Raw genomic sequence first — 22,515 nt, forward strand, 5'->3', positions numbered from 1 at the left:
ACACTCATTGCCTATTGCTTGCATTTTTCTTCCTATTCCTATTTTCAATTCTTGTTTCGTCATATGGCTTTTGAAAGGGGATTGGGACTGTTAATCAATTTGTGTCTTTTTTGACATGCAGCGACATAAGGGAGTCAGTAATATATATAGGCACTTGGAGTCTTCACTTATCTTGAAAGTTAAACCTAGTATAATGAGTATGTAAACTAGATGCAATCAATGGTCCAGTCATGACCATGTTCTTATCAACACCCAGACAAGGAATACAAAATCAAATAACTTGGGATAATGGAGCAACTTAACTAGGTGACAAAAGGCATTTGAACACTCTTTGTTTTGGATGCATTTCATGATAACGGGTGATAATTTGCACTGGGGTGAAGTGAACAACATGAGGGAAGATGAAGTACAGTACGTAAAGAAAACAAACTTGTAGAACGGATTTCTTGTTACTCACCAGGAATGGTTTCTTGTTTCCAGAGCCTGCCTTTCGCCATAACTTGGCAATCTGTTTCGCTCTTGAAGGCCAATCTGTAAATGATTAACGTTTTATATTTATATTACCAAGTCTATAATCATGATATCAAAATTACAAAATCCAGTTATGATTTTAATCACCAAATCTTCTGTCACATTTACAAGCATCAGGTCTAGGAATGACAATTTTGACTGATTTATTCTGGAAGTTAAATCGACTTGATATTAAGGTAAAAATAACAATTAGGGCAGAGTCAAACCGACTAGTCCACCATTGCAATATCCTGCAGACCAGCGGTCTGATGAAATAAATACATACAAAATTCACACAGACAAAGACTGTAAGTACGATTCTTCACTTCTCGCCCCAAGATACACCAGCGGTACTTGGAATAATTTTAACTATCAAACATGCAGAATAAATATGGCTGCGCCCATTCACATTGTAGCAATATCATAACGTTACAGACCAATGACTGCTAGCAAGAAAATTGAGAAATCCTGCTTCGTAATCTTAATTAATTCCAAAGGTTTGAAATTCAATATCATGTGAAAGTTTTAATATATAGATGAGGAATTTTGTTCTTCATCTGGTAAATTTTCAGTCCATGGTGACGCTAAATTCTTTAGGTATTTCTTCATTTCACCGGCCTCTACAAGAAAAACCACTGGCAGGAACCATTTAAAAATAACCTGTTATGACTCAGGTTTAATAGCAATCCATTATACACTCCAGTTAATAAAGATTTCTCATTAACCAACCTGGAAAATCCTTCTTGAGATCTGGATAGTTGATATTTGCATAGAGGACAGGTGAGATTGTTGCCTGGTGACCAAGTGGTTCATCCTTCTCCCACTTCTTGATATTGCGCTGGTTGTAAGACAGGGTTTCTCCATCAGCCTCTCCACCGCCGCCTCCACCACCCCCTCCAGGCCATGGACTTGGTGGCTCAGCAAAGTCTGGACTGAAAGCAGGACTGTAAAGCAAGATGAAGGATATATAATTAACTATAGACAACATTAACCGTGTGCTGCATTCAATCCAGATAAGAATGGTATACAGTTGAAATGCACTGAGCGCTGTAAACGATAGTCAGAGCTAAAGCTGGGGCGATAATTAATATTAAAATAATGTGTGACTTGGAACAGACACTTTCTATCAACAAGGTATATGTTGTATTTGTTGACAGTACAAGCTTTCCTTATTGCAGGCTACATTAAAAAAAAAATCAGACAGCAGCTTCCAGAGGCCCATTTCATAAAACATGTTAATAATAAAATTGCAATAAGTTAAAAGCTACTGAATTCCTTCAATCTGATTGGCTGTTATTATATTTGCTATAGAAATTGTGCATTTGCTACTATTACAAGCCTTTACAAAACAGGACCCAGGACTGTTTGTATCTGTGGAGATATTTGTAGGACTGATATATTTCTATTGCATAAGATAAATAATGTACATTTAAGTCTTAATTGCATGTGCATTATTTGTACAAAATGCATCTAGTATTACCTTGCAACCGAATGTCCAATACTAGCAGCCTGTACAAGCTGTTGTGTAAGCGGAAGATGTGGGAGAGGTTGCTTCTGGAGTTGTTGCTGTTGCTGATGGTGATGATGATGTTGCTGCTGTTGTTGGGAGGCTGTGCTTGCTATCGTTGTGCTTGTTGAATGGGAATTGCCATCAACTCCTGGATTCACAAGACAAAATAATTTGAAGTATTTAAGTCAGAAAAGGGTAAATTCAAGGAATAATAAACTGTAGTCATATTGAATTGACACTTAATCTACAATCATGGATCCTTAATTGAGGGCAAACTGAATTATATCAGATGTCATCCACTCATTTGCATGGCCTATTTCACTTTTTCCATGAACCATGTGTCCTAGAAGTACCACATAATCTAAAATACGGAGGGAAAAGCCAAGAGTTTAGCAGACTTGCCAACATTTGAAATGCAGAAAACTGAACCAATTATTGCGAGGGAGCAGAGCAACCAAGGGGGAAGGGTGGACACCACCCTCCCAAGGTAGGGAGCTTTTGCATTTTTGGACTTACAATTGTGATATCTGGTGCATACCTCGAGAGAAAAAAATAAAAATTCTTCTAATAGAGACATACTGTTAGCCGTTTCTTCGTATATCGTGGTTCCTGATGCGGAATATAAATCATATAAACACCTCTTGATTTCAGGTGACGAGGCAAACTATCGCTTCATCGGCAAATTGGATGCACTCACTATCTTTCCTCAGCTTCGCAAAGATAGCTACATCTAGCTTGCCTTGTGATAGTTTGCCCATCACCTTCATCAACAGTGATTATTTGCTTAATATTACTGACAGAGAGTATACTAAGATTTTTTAAGAACGGTTGTGTACTTGATCTTGGGGAGGAATTTGTAATAACTCTTATTGCACGTTTCTGTAAAACAATTATTAGGTTTAGATGAACAATTGGCCAATTAAACCTATATCTATGACAAACTGTTTGATTGATTCTATCTCTTTGTGTTCTAGGGTAATGTAATATAAAGAGATGCAACTGATATTTAAAACAGATTATATTTTTCTTGTACATGATTTGTCATAGATTTGAATAGTAAAGCTTTAGCGTACAATCAATTGAAACTTTCATGCAATATGAGGACCCCAAACATAGCCATGATAGTGTTACCTGATGTTGGTGTATTGGTGGAGCCAGGTTGATGATGACCCTCTGGACTGAGTACCCCTGAGAATAGATCCTCAACCTCTTTACTGTCTATGTGAGCCAAATCTGACGAATACAACAAAGTATATCAACAAGGTATTAGCAAGAATTGCCCACCACAAGGTTCCTTTGTACCAGTTAACAAACCCAAAGCAATACTGCTGAGGGTGTAAAGACTCTTTCAAATGTATCACTTGTAGGTAATTATTCTACTGCCCAAACAAAATGAAGAATCTTTCATTCATATACTTTTTTAGTTAAAAAAAAAAAAAAAAAATGATCTGATCGTCGCACATGTATTTGATAAATCACATTCACCTCAAAGCCATGACCGGTTAACCCTAATTCTCCCGGGGGGGGCCATAATGGCCCCCCCCCTCGACAATTTTCGCGATATATCCGCTGCGCAAAATTTTTTGACCTCGCCGCTCACTGACTTTTTACTTTCAAGTCTCGCGCAAATTTTGAGACCAAATTTGTGACGCCCGGATACGCGGTTACGACATTACGCAACATTATGTAAGTGCATGTCAGACCAAAAATTGCTCATAAACGTGATTTCATGTACAAATCCAATGCAAATTGTGTATTTAGCCAAAATTCATAAATGTATCATTATTTCTACTTTTACTGATTGAATTTAATTAATTTTGCCTTGCTTATGATCAGAATTAAGTCTGGAACGATTTCCATTGAAAAAACAATAAAAAACAAAAAGTAAAAAAAACAAAGAAATACATAAGAAATTCATAAAACAATAAAATACATAAGAAATTGATTTCCAAACCGAAGTTTTTTTTAATTGCGATTGTTAAGAATGCTACAAAGAATATTTTAACCAAAAATTAGCATTCTAGGAGCTTTATTTAGTGCATTAGAGCAAAAAGTATGATTTATGCATAAATTAGCATAATTAATTCATATAAAATAAAATCTCATTATTTTGGAAAATTTTACCATACAGCCTTGTAGATTACATCGCACACAACCAGCATGCAAATTTTTGCGTCGCTCAAGCGATCAGCGGCCGAGATCTTAAGGGGGGGCCATAATGGCCCCCCCCCCCCGGGAATGACAAGAATCAAAATATCCCGGGTGATTGAGGGTTAAGAGTCAACTTGGAGGTTAGTCAAAATAAGGTCTGATCTCAAACGGCCATTTGATAAGGATCCACTTTGTCGGCTTTTAATTGGAATTTGATGATACGAAAGGCATGCAAATCATTCTCAAGCTCAGGGAGAAGTGCAAATTGGTGCTATGTGCCATAATTAAACATCAAGGGCCTTTGTGAACAAAAGAATGATTTCTTTAATTTTCCATTCACTTGGGAGGAGACCTGATAATTGTGCCACAATAATTGCTTCAGACTTCACTTACTTGACTGCTAATGTTTTTTTCTTCAAAAACTATCCTCACAATTTTCTTATGCTGATTTATCAATAATGAATTTTGTATTATGAGGACAATTTGATGATGTATCTAACAATATTCAAATATACCAATGAGTTTGCAAGCAGCTGGAGACTCATCAAAAGTCAATATCATGGCTTAGTAAAGAAGTGCAATTCTTAATGCTGACTTCTTGAATAACATGCTAGGAGTATGATTGAAATACCTTCAGATGTCCATATTTTGTTGCTAAAAGTCAAGAACGCAGTCATGGTTCTCCAAAGATTTTTTGCTGAGGGACATTTATTTCTTTAACTCAAATTGCCTCCCCTCCCCTCGCCTCCCCCCCCCTACTGTGCAGAACTAAATATGCATACCTTCAGGAACAATGTGTAAATTATACGAAAGCAATGAATCCAGCTCATTCATGTGATCTGATGATGAACTTGCTTGAGTTGTGTGTGCGTTTGACTCTGTTGTACTAGACTGTGTAGCTTCAGCATCAATGCTGTCAATATCCAGGTCTGAAAAGCAATACAAAAAAAGGTTAACTACATATCCAAACAGTCAGATTGGGTCAAAAAACATTTTGCTTTAATCGGAGCTCCAGAACCCAAAGGTTAGCAATCAATAACAAACAAGAAAATGGCCAATCATGTTCATTGTTGCATGTACATTTGGTTAAAAAAGATTACCAATGACCAATCAGAAGCAACAATACTCTGCTGGTTACACTGAATATACATATGTATATTGGATTTTCATTGGCTTTTCATTGATCAATTTTTATTTGTCATTTCTGATAAATGCTTCTTGTAAGTATTGACTCACTTTCACCATTCTTGCCGAGACCATCTCCTATCAGCATACCAAAGAGTTCATCCTGAGGCAAGAAGTTGAGTGGATCTTCACCAGAACCGAGTTCTCCCGCAGCACTGTCTACCGTTCCACCAGCCTGGTAAACAAGGGAGATTTCAAAATAGGCTTCAGTTGTGGGGGAAGTTTCACAAAGATTGTATTATAACTAAAAGTTACACTTATTTGTGGACCTTTTTTTCTGAAACATTCTCCCTTAATATCAGGGGAAAAATTGAAGCTCACAATATTTCGTTCATCTTTTTCACAATTAGAACATGTTTTTTATTTTTATTTTTTTATTTAGTGTAATGGCAATCAAGTCAACAATAGAATCAATAACTTACTTAAAATACAATAATGTAGACAAATGGTTAATACAAAACATCAGAAGATTTGAAGTAGACAAAATATTGTTGAAAAAAGTTGAAATCAATTCAGAGAGCAATCAGAAAAATCTGTATGGGGGGGGGGGGAGTTGAACGACATAGTGAAACAAATGAAGGGCACATTTCAAAATCTGATATGAATCATCATGACTAAAATTGACCTTAATGTCACAATTTAATGTCTCAGTTCAAAATCTGAGTCCTCAACTCAATCAGTTTGAATATATCAATTATATACTCTATATGGCTCATTTCCCTGTAACAATATAAAAAATACAATGAATTTCAATTGAAAGTCTATGGCAAACGTTGCACAAAAATTAAAATTAACTCAACACATTAATTACATCACAAGGTGCTACATGGCCTTGTTCATGTACCTCTGCTTGATTGGGTTGGGTCTGTTTAGACGAGCTTGCACTTAATGATGACTTCTGGTCTGCTGAGGGCAGTTTGATGATTTCAGTACCTCTACTCTGCTGAGATGGCTTTTTGCTCTCTTCGTCTGAGATATCCAACTTGGTGTTGAAGGTAGGCTGCTCTTTACTTGAATTTAGCAGCATCTTACCAAAGAATGCCTCCTAGATCATTACGGGAAAGTGAAAGCAAAGGTATTTCATTAACCCATTTTCATATTAAACTTATAGCTTCTACTTTTTAATTGCATGGAATGGGCTAAATATTTGTGATAATCATTTTTGCAGCTCTCTACTATGCGAACATCAATGTTCAAAGGGCCTTTTTTAAAGAAAAATATAAAGACTACCAAAAGGGGTAACTATATATTTCAAATGCGAAATTCAAAACTTCACAAGGAATCAATGGATGAAAAAGATTTATACTTTGTAAGATGGAAATTTCCGATGATACTCCAGTATAATTCACGTTATTGTAGTTTACCAAAGTTTTAGACAGGTTTAAACAGCTGAACCTGTGGATTCGCTTACACTTGCTAAACACACCGACACACAGGTTTGGTTTAGATTTTCTGTAGATGTACAGACAGTAGTTACCTTTTACTGGACTTCAAAATTAAATCTTTCAAATTCATATTTCCTGTGAAATTCAGTGAATTTTGTGTTTTTTGACAAAATTTTGTATTCAATCTCAATGAAAAACTGGGGCTGATGGCTTATTAAGACATACCTGAAGATATGATGGAAACTGGTTCTCTAGCTGACTTCTCTTGTGAGCCTTTTTCCTCTTCTTTGATTTTTCATAGTAACCTTCTTCTCCTAGTGAATGAGTTCTCTGGAGGACTGATCAAATAGATATCAAAAATACATTTCAAATAGGAGATCGGATAATCTTGTTGTTCAATAGACATCTGATGTGTAAGCTGGTTCAAGTTTGATAATAACTTGACCAGGTTATCATGTACTTTTATTCTCTTTTGGAATAACATGAGGATTGTCTAAATTGTGGAAAGGATTATTCTTGAAATGATGTGTAGTGCCTTTTTTTACATAACAGTCATCATGCACCATTTCATTTTTTAATCATCTCTCCACTGTCGCCTCACTTTTACATTGCACATGCATCTGAAGTATGCAACACACCATTCAAACTTAAAGATGAAGAGCTTGGTTTCACAAGTAATTACACCCATTTTGTTACAATAAAGGCTGAGTTACATATGTCACAATGTCATTCAGATAGGTACCTGTCTTCCCAAAAAAAACTTATCTCTACTGAAAGCAACCATTAGAAAATAAACTTTCTACTGTCATCTTTCCAAGGACACCACTACCAATATCATCAAGAAATGTGTTTTCCTCTGAAATACCAGTAGTGGGCTTTTTTTTCTTCTTTTTTTTTGACGGGGGTGTCCATGTATGAAAAGCAGCATTTTGGAAGGAAGTTATCACTTACGTTCTGATTGATCCCGGAATGAATCCATGGTATCTGGAGCCCCTTCTGACATACTTCTACTCATAGCTGCCATCCGGTTCTCCTTGTGAGAATGAAAGCCCCTGGGTTTGGCAATGAAACCTCCTACACCTGCAAGCCAAATGTATTTCATTAATGGTATTACAGTAGTAATTGTCTACCGCATGAGCCTGCTACAATATCAACAAACAGAGAACCTTGATATATTGCTACTTTGTAAGATCAGCATATAAAATATTATTAGCATTTGCTCACACAATACAAACAGAAGGAATGAACCAATGACATATTTCTGCATTGCTTAAAAACGAGTTTCAGGCCGAGTACAATTCTTATACCTCTAAGGTTCCTTCAAGTAAAGGGGACTGTATAACCCTCTTATGTCATCATCTTTTCGTACACCAGAATGCAGCTAGGCCGGTCATAATACATCTGTAAAGCACTTAGTGCAATACAAGCTATATGTATCAAGTGCTTGATTCTTCCAGGTGCTTTTTACGGAAAGTCTGAATTGACATCCTATTCATGAAGACATTGTGCCTTAATTTGGCTTTCAAAACTATAAGATCAAATTCTGCAAAAAATCTCATTGCTAATCAATTATGCTGATTTATGCATAAAATAAAAAATTTGCTCTAATTAACTAAATAATGCCCCTAAAATACTAATTCTTGGTACACAAACTCTTTATGGGGACCTGATCAAATGTAATTCAAAAAAATTCAACATCACCTTTTTTTTCTTATGCATTTTAATGTTTTTGAAATTTCTTATGTATTTCCTTGTTTTTTAACTATTTGTTTTTTATTGTTTTTTCAATGAACAAGTGGAATGCCTCTGGCTGTCTCACCTGCATCACGCGATTCAATATAGCAGCAGTGCTGACTTTGAAAACTACTACTAGTATAAAATAATTATTCACAAAAAACACCATTCATATAATGATACAATACTATGTTCATTGACATTTGACCTTGATCATGTGACCTAAAACTTGTCAGTGATACTTGATTACCCCTATATCCACATTTTATACAGTATATCTATAAACTTTGAAAGTTAGGACAGCAATCTAATAATTACCTCTAAAATGGCCAAAGTTCAATGACCTTAAATTACCTTTGACTTTGGGCATGTGACCTGAAACTCGCATGAGATGTTCAGTGATACTTGATGACTCTTATGTCCAAGTTTTATGAACTAGACCAATATACTAACAGAGTTATTATGGTAATTCAACAAATACCCCAACATGGCCAAAGTCCATTGACCTTTGACCTTGGTCATGTAACCTGAATCTCGCATGAGATGTTCAGTGATACTTTGTTACTCTAATGTCCACGTTTTATGAACTAGACCAATACACTTACAGAGATATGATGGTAATTCAACAAATACCCCCAACATGGCCAAAGTTCATTGACTTTAAATGACCTTTGACCTTGGTCATGTGACCTGAAACTCGGACGGGATGTTCAAAGATACTTCATCACTCTTATGGCCAAGTTTCATGAATCAGATCCATAAACTATCAAAGTTATGATGGTAATTTAACATATACCCCATTACGGCCAAAGTTCATTGACCTTTGACGTTGGTCATGTGACCTGAAATATGCACAGGATGTTCAGTGATACTGGATTACTCTTACGTCCAAGTTTAATGAACTAGTCCAATAAACTTTCAAAGTTATGATGGTAATTCAACAAATACCCCCAATTTGGCAAAAGTTCATTGACCCTAAATGACCTTTGACTTTAGTCATGTGACCTGAAACTTGCACAGGATGTTCAGTGATACTTTATTACTAACATGTCTAGGTTCCATGAATCAGATCCATAAACTTTCAAAGTTATGATGGTAAATCAACAGATACCCCCAATTTGGCCAAAGTTCATTGACCCTAAATGACCTTTGACCTTGGTCATGTGACGTGAAACTCAAGCAGGACGTTCAGTAATACTTGATTAACCTTATGGCCAAGTTTCATGAACTAGGTCCATATACTTTCTAAGTTATGCTGTCAATTCAAAAACTTAACCTTAGGTTAAGATTTGGTGTTGACGCCGCCGCCGTCGGAAAAGCGGCGCCTATAGTCTCACTCTGCTATGCAGGTGAGACAAAAATGTTGAGGAGTTTATTTTGACCATAAACAAGATGGAATTAATTGATTTTAATCAGTAAACGGGAAAATAATGATACATTTATGAAACTATGGCTAAAAACACTATTTGCATTGGATTTGTACACAAATTCACGTTTTGGAGCAATTTTGGGTCTGCATGCACTTACGAAATGTTGCGTAATTTCGGAACCACGTACCTGGGGGTCACAATTTTGGTATTGCGCGGCGGATTTATCGCGAAAAATTTCGAGGGGGGCTGAATCAGCCCCCCCCCCCCCAGTCTTCATAGGGTTAAAGGGCAACATATTAAAGCCATCTTTCACGCTTTGGACCTCAAAACTAGCTTTTAATAGGCAACTGATAATTCTGGTGCTGTTCCAATGAAGAGAAGGACTTTACCCTTTAATGAAAACCCCCAGAGTTGGCTTTCAAGTCTGGTACAATACCAGCATTTCTAAGGCAATTACTGATTTTGGCACCGGTTCCCCGAAGGTTAGAATTTATGTCTGGTTCATTTGAAGGGATGGATAGCGATTAAATTCTGTAGGGATACTGAATTAACCTGCGTTCAATTGCAAGCCAATTTAACGTCCTCATATCAATAAATACATGAATAACAAATAAACAAAAACATAGATGAATTATTCAATAAACAACCACAAAGGAGTAAATAGAATGAATTAATAAATGAATTAATACACTAATTAACATTTTGCATAAATCATCTCACTGGATACTTACCTGGCCTTAGTGATGATCTGTGCTTTGATTTCTTCTTGTCATGATGGTGATGGTGGTGATGATGATGATGATGATGCTTTCCCTCGCCTCCACTGCTATCGTTCTTCTCACCATGACCTACTCCCCTCCATTTGTCTGGATCTACTTAGAAAGAGAAAAAAATAAAGCATATTTATAATTGTATATCTATATATGTACAAAGATGTAATTCATCGATAGCCAGTAATCTCATTTATAAATGTTATTGAAAGGCAGTAAGTCTTCAGTTGTTTTCATTTGTTTTTCTAGATGCTTGTTGCTTTTCAAATACCTTTTTTTCCAGCGAATTGATAATTCTTGGGATGTTCCAATGGTAAGGAGAGCTTATATGTTCATGAAAACCAAGCACCCTGAATTGGCCGTCGAACTCAATACTTTTCAATACATGCATTTTGTGGTCAATTAATTGATGGAAGAGTTACAATTAATGGCAACTTTTATTCAACAGTGTCATGGACTGCAATATTTTCAACAATTCTGGAATTGATGGCAATTTGCCTGACTGTATATATGTGCTCTATACATCTTACACCTTTTCTCACCTAACCCTTATAATAAGCAATATTTCTGGAGAAAACACTGAGCCGCTCAATATTCTCCATACCTCTTCCAATACCTTCAGGGTCATACTCCTGATCAGCGATCTTGGAGATGTCCGAGTGTGGATCAGCCAAGCTGCGAAGGATGGCCAGGCTACCAATCTTCAGACTGGATCTGACCTTCTTAGATTTCTTGTGAGTACGAGCCATTGCCATGCTACTTATCTGCTTGAAGCCTGTCTCAGTCAGTCTCACACCTTCTACAGAGAACTCTTTATTATGTAGTTCTGCATGAAGAAATCAAACAAATGAATCATGGATGTTGTGCAGCGGTGTAATACAAAGGGACGTTGCACATAGTTGTTTGTAAAATTTATGCATGACTTCATGAATGACTGGGATATAAAGTGCGAAAATATGAGCTCAAATTATTTTATGACTTTATTTCTAATGATTTCACTTATATCAAGGCTCCCCCCAAAAAATATTGCATGTATTTTCATCATCAATAGATCAATCTAATTGTGCATTTTATAACTGCAGCTAATGTGGTTGAAAAACACATTAGGCTGGCCATATCGTCCGCACTAAAGTTCCAAGTTTTACTGATCAGAACATCACAGGTGTAAATTGCCTTATCAATGAAAGTTTTTAACTTCTACCGAGCTTCAACCATGCTGACATAGAATTGCATACACCAGGTGCATTTTTTGTTTTACATAAATATACTGTCTATGTTTAAAATGACTATACCTGGTTCTTTTATTGCTAGTTTTGGTATTCTAGGAGGTGGTTCCTCTGTACTGGGTTCTGGAAGCTGAGGTTCCGGTTCAGGAAGTAAGGGTCTGCATAGGATACAGATAAAGCCTTTATCCATGGCCCTCTCTGTTTCATCTTCAGTGTATAAGCCGTTACAAAGTGAATGCTGCCACCTGGGAGAAATAAGGGGGAAACATCATCGCATTTTAAAACAACTTTACTAATTTTTTTATACCTGAAAATGGTAAAAGCTTAGGAGATGTGATTTAACCCTCAAGCTCCCGGGGTATTTTGATTCTTGTCATTCCGGGGGGGGGGGCCATTATGGCCCCCCCTTAAGATCTCGGCCGCCGATCGCGCGAGCGACGCAAAAATTTGCACGCTGGTAGTGTGTGATGTAATCTACAAGGCTGTATGGTAAAATTTTCCAAAATATTGAGATTTTATTTTATATGAATTAATTATGCTAATTTATGCATAAATCATACTTTTTGCTCTAATTCACTAAATAAAGCTCCTAGAATGCTAATTTTTGGTAAAAATATTCTTTGTAGCATTCTTACAATCGCAATTAAAAAAAACTTCGGTTTGGAAATCAATTTCTTATGTATTTTATTGTTTTATGAATTTCTTATGTATTTCTTTGTTTTTTTACTTTTGGTTTTTTATTGTTTTTTCAATGGAAATCGTTCCAGACTTAATTCTGATCATAAACAAGGCAAAATTAATTAAGTTTAAAGATAAATTCCAGTTTTGGTAACGATCTAAAAATGACTTTTTACAGAATCTAATATAATGACCACCTAAGTGTCTGTTTGTATGAATAAAAAATATGTGCCAAAGGATTCTGGAAGAAATTGTGTGATTGCTGAGAAATAAGCAAAATAAGCGCGGATTCGGTCACTTCCGTCGGGTCTTTATTTTAGCAATAATAATACACTGTCCCACGTGTGCCTATCTGTGTTGGTGATCTTCAGTGTGAACATTTTTCAGCGTAGATTTCAAGATTTCACAAAGTTCAGTTTATGTAACTGTAGCAGATCTAGATCCTCGATGATATACTGACAATTAAGCCTTGTTTTACAGACTTTCTCATGAAATCAGTGTTTACTGCAAATACTGGAATTTCTCTTTAATCAGTAAAAGTAGAAATAATGATACATTTATGAATTTTGGCTAAATACACTATTTGCATTGGATTTGTACATGAAATCACGTTTATGAGCAATTTTGGGTCTGACATGCACTTATATAATGTTGCGTAATGTCGTAACCGCGTACCCGGGTGTCACAAATTTGGTCTCAAAATTTGCGCGAGACTTGAAAGTAAAAAGTCAGTGAGCGGCGAGGTAGAAAAAATTCGCGAAGCAGATATATCGCGAAAATTGTCGAGGGGGGGGGCCATTATGGCCCCCCCCCCCGGGAGAATTAGGTTTAAGATATCTTGATCTTGATATTGAGTAATGAATCACACATGAAGTATTTTTTATTAATGAAAACGTCACAATACAATGAAGTCTTAAAATGGTAGTTTTGTAACATGACCTTAACATAAAGACTGTGTAAGCAATAGTTATCACTTAAAAACAACAATCTAAATAACTCTAATTGCAATACACATGGGAGGAAGTCTTAAATTGTGAAAATTTAAACTAATGTATAATGATATTCAACAATCCATTCTCCTGCTTGTAACCTAACTAATGTGTTTTATCACACATTGTCTTGGTCTTTGTTTTTATTACAATGATTTCCTATATAAAATAACACTTTCAATTAAAAAAAAGTAACTTAAAACTTAATTGGAGGCGATGCTATTAAGTTGAGTCATAAGTCTCAACATTTCATTCAATCTCTTTTCCTGGTAAAAAGGAAAAGTATGTACCTTTGACAGTGAGAGCACAGACAGAGGAGTTCATTGTCCCTGTAGATTCTGAGGCAGTATGCACAATGTGTCATGCTGGCACAGGGGCCACACTGAGTGTAGTTATTCATCCAGTCAGAATTCACCCCAGGCGTCACTGACCCGCAGTGAGTGCAGCAGACACACCTAAATCAATGAGAAATTCAACAAGAAAGTATGTCAACTGGGCTGTTTTGATTCTAACCTGGGGCTCTCTTTACTTTTCGATTCTTGAATTGAAACTTGGGGATTTAAAAAAAAAAGAAGAGTAAACGGACATGCAAAGGTTAGGTTAGATTGTCATGGACAACGATGATAAATGTTCTGAGTCTACCTTACCTCCATATTCACCTCAAATAATGCTCTTTAAAAAATAGTAAAAAAGACACAAATGCTGCAAGATTGAAAATATGAAAGGATTTACAAAGTATTATAAGTTAATTTCAATGTAAAATATATACTGACCAATTTACTCTCAGTTGATAATTATCATAATTTGCAATAGTTTATAACACATGTCAGTGAAAAATCACTGAAAGCTTTTCACAAAATGCTCCCATGGTGTACATTCACGCATCTTCAACTGAGGAACTTTGTCACATACATATCCTAATGTGGAATAGCATTTCACTCTGAATTAAATTAAATGAAACGATTTTAATAACAAGTGGAACGCCTCTGGCAGTCTCGCCTGCATTACGCAATTTAAATATCGCAGCAGTGCTAACTTTGAAAACTACAATAAAATAATCATTTTATTTTAACCATTCATATAATGACATAATACCGCGTTCATTGACCATAAATGACATTTGAACGGTGACTTAAGACTTGTCAACTACACCCATGTCCACATTTCATTCACTCTATCTATATACTTTCAAAGTTATGATGGCAATTCAACAATTACCCCAACATGGCCTAAGTTTATTGACCTTAACTGACATTTGACCTTGGTTTTATGACCTGAAACTCACAGCGGATGTTCAGTGATACTTGATTACTCTTATATCCCAAGTTTTATGAACTAGATCCATAAACTTTCAGAGTTACGATGGTAATTCAACAAATACCCCCAACACGGCCAAAGTTCATTGACCTTTAATGACCTTTGACCATGGTCATGTGACCTGAAACTCGTACAGGATATTCAGTAATACTTGATTACTCTTATGTCCAAGTTTTATGAACTAGATCCGTAAACTTTCAGAGTTAGGATGGTAATTTAACAAATACCCCCAACACGGCCAAAGTTCATTGACCTTAAATGACCATTGACCATGGTCATGTGACCTGAAACTCGCACAGGATATTCAGTGGGACTTAATTAACCTAATGTCCAAGTTTCATGAACTAGATCTATAAATTTTCAAAGTTATGATGGTAAATCAACAAATACCCCCAACTTGGCCAAAGTTCATTGACCCTAAATGACCTTTGACCTTGGTCATGTGACCTGAAACTCAGGCAGGATGTTCACTAATACTTGATTAACCTTATGTCCAAGTTTCATGAACTAGATCCATAAATTTTCAAAGTTATGATAGTAATTCAACAAATACCCCCAACTTGACCAAAGTTCATTGACCCTAAATGACCTTTGACATTGGTCACGTGACCTGAAACTCGAGCAGGATGTTCACTTATACTTGATTAATCTTATGCCCAAGTTTCATGAACTAGGTCTATATACTTTCTAAGTTATGATGTCATTTCTAAAACTTAACCTTCGGTTAAGATTTTGAAAATAATTCTCCCAACATGGTCAAAGTTCATTGACCCTAAGTGACCTTTGACCTTGGTCATGTGACCTGAAACTCAGGCAGGATGTTCAGTAATACTTGATTAACCTTATGTCCAAGTTTCATGAACTAGGTCCATAGACTTTCTAAGTTATGATGTCATTTAAAAAACTTAACCTTAGGTTAAGATTTGATGTTGACGCCGCCACCGCCGTCGGAAAAGCGGCGCCTATAGTCTCGCTCTGCTATGCAGGCGAGACAAAAATGATACTGGAATGTCTTACCATTTGCATTTCCATCCACCTTTCGGCACAGTCTGCAGCGGTGGATCCAAGCAGTACGTGTGATAGCTGATGTCACAGTCATCACACAGTAATAACCTAGCTTCATCGCTTGACTTGCCACATCCTTCACACACAGTACAGTCTAAACACCTCCAGCCCTTCGATAATACAACCTTCGTGATCTGAAACACAATCAAGGTATCACGCTAAAACACATTCATAGAGGTTCACGGCCCCGTCTTACGAGGTGTTACGATAGATCTGATCGACCTCATCTGTATGGAAATCCATCAACATCAATTTTTTCTCCACAGGAAAATTTTGAGCAATGTCCTTTATAAACAAACAGAAGCACACTGAATTTTCAAGAAAACGATGAAGGTATAAAATATGCATCATTATCTAGAAAATATTTTGAATAATCATGCAGTTAAGATGATATTGCTGGCTTTCCAAAGTTGTAGTCGATCGGATCAATTGTAACTCTTTGTAAGACGGGGCCCAGGTGTCCAAGCCTACTACTTCTTTTAAAGGACTTTTTCTTGAGTAATGCTACAATCACGTCTGTAAACCAACTCCAGACCGACAAATGCCAGAATGTTATTACCAATAACAGACCATTGGTATGCTGGGAGTTGGTTTTACTGGTCTGACTGTAGCATAAAGTATTGCACTCTCTTTGTTGTCATCTGGGGTTTCAGTGTCACCAGTTGAGATGGACTGCAGGTTCTCTTGACAGGTGTACCTGCTAGATATAAGTCTTGTACTCATAGAGCCAGTAAAATAGGTTTCCAAATTTCATGCGAGTGTTATAAAATGCTAATATTGTCTTACATAGTACAGATTATACAATGAACTAAGGGGAGGATAAAGATATACCTTTATGTTGACACAGTACGGATGATAACATTGGCCGCATTGTGAACATGTTATTAATCTTCCTTCAGATCCAAGGCCAAAGCTACCACAGCTCAAACACATGTCCTAGAAAGTAAAAAAAAAAACAATTGTTAACATGCACAAAAGAACATGTCAAAAGTAGAACATAGATTAGAATATGGAAAAAAAATCCTCCAAATAGACAGAGTATAGCAGCAATGTATTGTATACTCAAATTAACTTATCATTACGGTACACATCAACGATAATTCCATTTTAGAACTTGACCTCCAAGTCTAACAATGGCTGCAAGAAAAACAATTTACTTTCCTTTATTTGTCTGCATTTTACAACCCTTTTGCTCTCTGTATGTCCGTTTCACAAAGAGTGGCTTCAGGAATGTCAACACTTTTGCACATTTAGCAAAGCCCCAATAAGTCCAAAGCAATACCAATAGCAATACCTTAATTAGTTGTTATTGGCTTTAATGAAACTCCAAAGCCTGGAAATTGTAGAGCATATCATATGTGACAAGCAAGCCAATATTTGCTATGATTGCATGGTCAATGCCTGAGATTACGAGAGAGCCACTCCACCCCCCCCCCTCCCCTTTCAACCCATTGAACACACTTCCCAGGAGTGTTAGCCTGATGATTTACCTGAGTAGCAGTGAACTTGTCATCCACTGAGAAGAGGACCACTGTACTATGCATGGAAGTATCTTCATCATCCTTCTCCTTAGCTGAAGGTTTCTCTACCACCACTGGGTCCAACACTTCCAACTCACTTGACGGCTGTGAAAGCAGGACATTTTACACTTGAATTCAATTGACAGCATTCCTTTTTCCTACATTCGACTTTGCTGAAGTAATATCAGCATTGAAGCTTTTAATTATTTTCAAAGCTAATGCAAAACCCTTAATGGAAGATTATTAAGGTAAAAATTTGCAGTGGATTTATTTTTGCTAATTAAGAAAAAAGTCACTAACATTTCCTCGTCATTGTATAGCCATTTCTGCACTTACAAAAAAAAAAACCGATCAGTGAAGATATTTACTTCTGAATATGTCAAATCAGTACTAACCACAATATATTTTATGCTAAAATACTGTTTTTTTTTACATAAATACATGTTTTATGAAACAAACAAGATGTTTAAGTTAGTGTCAAAGTTAGTATCCCTCTTATCTCACTTATTCTTGTTGCTCACTATACTGTGATAGCATGCACTGGTCCTGGAAATGGGTGACCAAGATTCAAAATGAAGTTGAACTAGCAGCGTTAGGTAAACTATTTATCTCAATTATATGGTTTCTACGCAGTAGGGTGATTACAAGGGGTCATTAAGGTTTTTCGAATGGTCCTACCATTTTCTAAAAAACATCACAAACTATCATAACTAGGTAAAATCACTGATTAAATATAAACATGAATCAATTATCAATTGGGGGCATTTCAAGAATGGCATAAGCAGTGATTAAATTGTCAGCTAATGACCAATTCAGTGAAATCCTTGGTTTTGATTGGCTGAGAAGCACCAGTCTCTGTACTGTTACTACGATAATTGTCAAATGACAACCTGTCAATGCAAATGAACTTCATGAAATGATGCCCTGTATAATCTTCACTAACATCAGTTGACTTACCGGTGGTGATGCAGGAGGTAGGGCAGCGATCTTGATCTTGGGTTTGGGACCTCTCCTCCCACCAACATTACTCCCTTGCCTTCTCCTCCTTCCTACAGCTGCATAGCTACTACTGCCTCTTCCCTGCAACAATAATCACAATATTTCACTTTTCAAATCTGACTAGTAGTTTTTGTCGAAGGGAGAAGATTTCACCCATGGTATGTACAGTCCTACGTCCAAAAAAAACCCTGTTACACAAGAAACATTTTGTGCAAAACCAAAATGAATAGGAAATTATGGTGCGATACAAAAAAATTTATCCGCTGCAACAGGCAGCTTTAGATTTCATGCTGTGACAAGCTTATTTGGCAATGACTGGTGTAACTCGTATGCGCATGACAAGCCCTCTTGCATCCCTTCATTTCTCACACCATTTCTGGGCTAATTTACCGTCCTCTAAAATCAAATGATTTATTATCTTCAACTGTGCATCCAGGACAGTTTTTTACTTTCTCAAGATAATGGAAAGCTTACCCTTGGCCTTCCACTAAATCTTCTTCTTCCCATCCTCTCCAGCTGACTGAGTCTATCCAGTGGTTTACCTCCTCCATGATGTCTGGTGATAGAGGCAAAAGTCATTGACAAACTCCCACTAGATCCTGATAAGGAGGCTGAAAACTCCTGCTAAAAATTACAAAATATCAATGTTAGTTATTAGCTCAAATCATTCACCATGTCTATGAATGAATTACGCTACATGGTGATGAGAAATAGCTGTTAATATCTCTAAAATGTCTTGAACTTGTATTAATCTTACTGTTTGGGTGATACGAAAAGACACAAATATGGAAAAGGAATGACAATTGAATTCACAGAGGTCCTCTGAAGCCATGTAAACATTAAATATTGCAAGAAATTTGTCGTGTATCAAAATCGTATTAAGTGAATTGCAACTGATTTACCAACTGTTTTTAAAGGATTTGACATCTGACGACTGGCACAGAGATACAAATTTTAATATACCCCTTTTCATGCAGTAAGATTGGGAAGTAATAGCAATAATTAAAGAAAAGGGAACTGTTCAACTTCTTCATATTTCAAGGAGTTTTCCTTGACAATCAGAAGGGCTTGGCCATTCTGGTGAGGGCTCAACATACCTGTAACTCTGGCTTCTTATCGTCTGACATCATGGTGTAATCTGTGTCGATACTACTTAGACTAAGACTATCCTCCTGAACACTGGATGCACTCAGTGACATGTCCTGAGAGGTGTCATCAGGAATCGGAAGATGAGGAGGTGTTCTTGAGCTAGAGGCAAAAGGACTTCTTGCCCCTGATAGGAAAAAGAGAGGTGGGTTAAAGATTGGGTTAAAGAAATCTTCAAAACCAAAATTAGTTAAGTTTGAGATTGGGAATAGTCAATTTTCAACATTCTCCCACTGAAATTTCATGGGGAAAAAAGAGGTTCATTGGATTAAAGCACTGGTTTGAAGGCAACATAATAATCAGTCTTTCACAAGTAACAGAAAAAAACACATTTCTCTCCACACTATAACAGAATTCTTAACAAAAAAAGATGCATCAGTGAAAAAAATCACCTTTTGTTTCACATGAAGAGCTATTATTAATAGCACAAAAATGTAATTGTTGAATATAAAAACACATTTAAAATATTAAGATATTAATCTCCCATGGGGTTAAAGTCCCTTCTACATTTTCTCCCCATTTACTTTTTCCCACGGTACTTATTTTCTTAAGCACAGAATGTATTTCCTATAAATACTGTCAACATGGTTTTTGGAATGTTGCATCATGGCCACATAAGACATATTCATCTCAGAATGTAACTTGATATCCTTATTACTTACCATCCTCAAACGGGCTGGCCGATCTTCTCCTCTCTAGTTCTAGTCCCCTGTTTGGTCTATGACGACAGTCTGGACACTTGTACGGTATGGGCTGGCCTGCAGCCTTGCTCTGTTGATACTTGCTTATAACCGTCCTGTCATCGCATTCAGCATGAACATACCTAGCAGTGCACAAACATGTATATTACCTTGAAAATAAGCATTTCTCACCATACTTGGTATTCAGCTATCTTTCACTATTTTAGACGCTTAGCTTGCTATGTCAGAACTTACTACCTAGATCTATTACGATATAATTCAGCTTGATTTTAACCTCCTGGGGAGGGTTTCATAAACATTCCTGTACGACAAGTTGTCAGATCTGACAACTTTTCTTGATTTGGATAAGCACTATGCCTATGACAACTACAGATAGGATAAATAGAAAGTGTGTATTATAATGTTGCTGAATCTTGTTAAACAGGTGAAGTTCTCCCAAAATTACTGTTCAAAGCAATTACAGTACTTCAGCTTCAAGTTTAGCCAACAATACTACCCATTCGTACCTATTGCATAGATGACATTGGACCATGACTTTGTGCGTAGTATGATGCCTGTATGCCTTGCCACAAATGGGGCAACAGTAGCCCTTGTTGCGTTGTTGATAGCAGCTATCACAGACTGTGTAGTTATGATGCCACCTTGAGCTGGGACCGTTACCTGGTGTCCTTGAACCACAATCAGTGCATACCCTACAGGTCTGGAAATGCGAAGAAAAACAATAAAGATAAATGACAAGTTCAATCAAGAAAAAGAATCAAATAGGGATATAATGTATTTTTAAAAGAGGAAACACAACAAATTAAAATAACGGATATGAAAAATAAAATAAAGTTATGATAGTTTCAATTATATACAAATTTTTCTCACAATTTATGTAAAAAGCTGTCTAAATAGTTCAAGGGACTACTATAGTGTATTTCCAAGTTACTGGTTTCAAACTGTATACAAGTCTTTACTTATTACACTACGGGATACGGTTATGTTCTACAAAGGTTACACTGGTATCAGCCCTTGAAAATGTAGGTTTATTGAACAAAGCATTACGCACGACTGGAATATCATGGGCAAAACTGATAGTGTTCAGCATATTGTATTCAAAGAGTGGCAGCAATTAACATACTTTTTACAGGAAGAATATTAATTAGAAAGTCAGTCAACAATGCAGTTTTAATTCAATTCAATTCAAATCAAATAAAGCTTAATATGGCTGATCCACAAGCCCATTGCAGTTTCCCATGTTCCAGTCATATATTCATTAGTTCATGCATACCTTTGCAAACAACTTTTTATGAAACAGCCCAGAGGCAGGGTTACATGTAAGATGACTTACTTTGCATTTCCAGCCATTCTTTGGAATGGTGATCATAGCTGGTTTCAGGCAGAATGTGTGATAGCCCTTATCACATGTATCACACACAAGCATCTTGTTATCATCCCCAGGTTGCCTGAAACATAAATAAAAATCATTCATTGTCACCTATCTTTGGTCCAGTGATCGAAAGACCTCAAGCACCACAAGGGACATGTTTGACAAAAGCACTAAAATGGGCACAATTCTAGGTTGGCAGAGCTCCATTACTGCTTAACATTATCTAGTAAATCCCGCTGGCTAACAACATACATTACAGTCAACATAGTCTACTGCAGAATCTTTTTTCTTCTTCTTTTAAAACCTCTATATTAGCTGATATCAATCTTCTAGACATTATTTGGTAGGGTCAAGGGGAGAAATTTCATATACCCTGGTAGCCTACTGCTACACTAAAAAACTGCTCTCATGTTTTATTTGTTACTACTCTGAAAACAATTTCTCTTCAAAGTGCCCAATATACAATGATATGAACTTGGTAAGTGTATGAACTACATTGATTCTGTGGTCCTGCAAAACACATTATCGCAATTAATACAGCCAAAATTCAGTTTGAAGTTTTTTTATGATAGACTTGTCATTTTTGTTCCATAATCTCACAAAAGAAATGACCTGTCCTGAAGGTGATTTTGCTTTGATGCTGGGTTATTTACAATGTAAGTAAACATGAATTCAGATCACATTGTTTAGTCTCCACTAACCTGCAGGTTTGGCATATCTTGCAGTTTGGGCATTGCCATCCTGCCCTTACTACAGGATCGATGGAGACGGGTGGGTCTAGGCAAGAGCCATGGTAGTGCTGTCCACAACTGGTGCAGAATAAAGACTCAGAGAGGTTACCAGGCGTGTCACAGATGGCACATTCTAACTCCTCTATTTCAACTGAA

The 22,515-nt window shown here is 36.6% G+C and overlaps 1 protein-coding gene across 14 annotated transcripts in view; it reads right to left on the reverse strand.

The window, feature by feature from the left end:
* LOC129257698 (histone-lysine N-methyltransferase 2C-like) overlaps window positions 1–22,515 on the reverse strand; it is an 83,637-nt gene that overhangs the window by 41,093 nt on the left and 20,029 nt on the right. For 4 of the 14 annotated variants that reach the window (XM_064096544.1, XM_064096542.1, XM_064096546.1 and 1 more), the window contains 23 exons: window positions 22,330–22,510; window positions 21,590–21,704; window positions 20,763–20,956; window positions 20,218–20,378; window positions 19,507–19,682; window positions 18,884–19,033; window positions 18,368–18,490; window positions 17,381–17,515; window positions 16,722–16,826; window positions 15,843–16,024; window positions 13,799–13,963; window positions 11,908–12,086; window positions 11,220–11,441; window positions 10,577–10,720; window positions 7,693–7,821; window positions 6,967–7,079; window positions 6,201–6,401; window positions 5,408–5,531; window positions 4,954–5,100; window positions 3,152–3,253; window positions 1,991–2,168; window positions 1,240–1,454; window positions 458–531 (listed from right to left, as the gene is read on the reverse strand). In XM_064096544.1, the coding sequence (XP_063952614.1) occupies window positions 458–531; window positions 1,240–1,454; window positions 1,991–2,168; window positions 3,152–3,253; window positions 4,954–5,100; window positions 5,408–5,531; window positions 6,201–6,401; window positions 6,967–7,079; window positions 7,693–7,821; window positions 10,577–10,720; window positions 11,220–11,441; window positions 11,908–12,086; window positions 13,799–13,963; window positions 15,843–16,024; window positions 16,722–16,826; window positions 17,381–17,515; window positions 18,368–18,490; window positions 18,884–19,033; window positions 19,507–19,682; window positions 20,218–20,378; window positions 20,763–20,956; window positions 21,590–21,704; window positions 22,330–22,510 (3,515 nt within the window). The remainder of the gene's footprint in view (window positions 1–457; window positions 532–1,239; window positions 1,455–1,990; window positions 2,169–3,151; window positions 3,254–4,953; window positions 5,101–5,407; window positions 5,532–6,200; window positions 6,402–6,966; window positions 7,080–7,692; window positions 7,822–10,576; window positions 10,721–11,219; window positions 11,442–11,907; window positions 12,087–13,798; window positions 13,964–15,842; window positions 16,025–16,721; window positions 16,827–17,380; window positions 17,516–18,367; window positions 18,491–18,883; window positions 19,034–19,506; window positions 19,683–20,217; window positions 20,379–20,762; window positions 20,957–21,589; window positions 21,705–22,329; window positions 22,511–22,515) is intronic. The other 10 variants (XM_064096549.1, XM_064096547.1, XM_064096543.1 and 7 more) reach the window with 6 other exon arrangements.

This window comes from Lytechinus pictus, chromosome 3 (genome assembly GCF_037042905.1).
Source record: "Lytechinus pictus isolate F3 Inbred chromosome 3, Lp3.0, whole genome shotgun sequence".
NCBI lineage: Eukaryota > Metazoa > Echinodermata > Echinoidea > Temnopleuroida > Toxopneustidae > Lytechinus > Lytechinus pictus.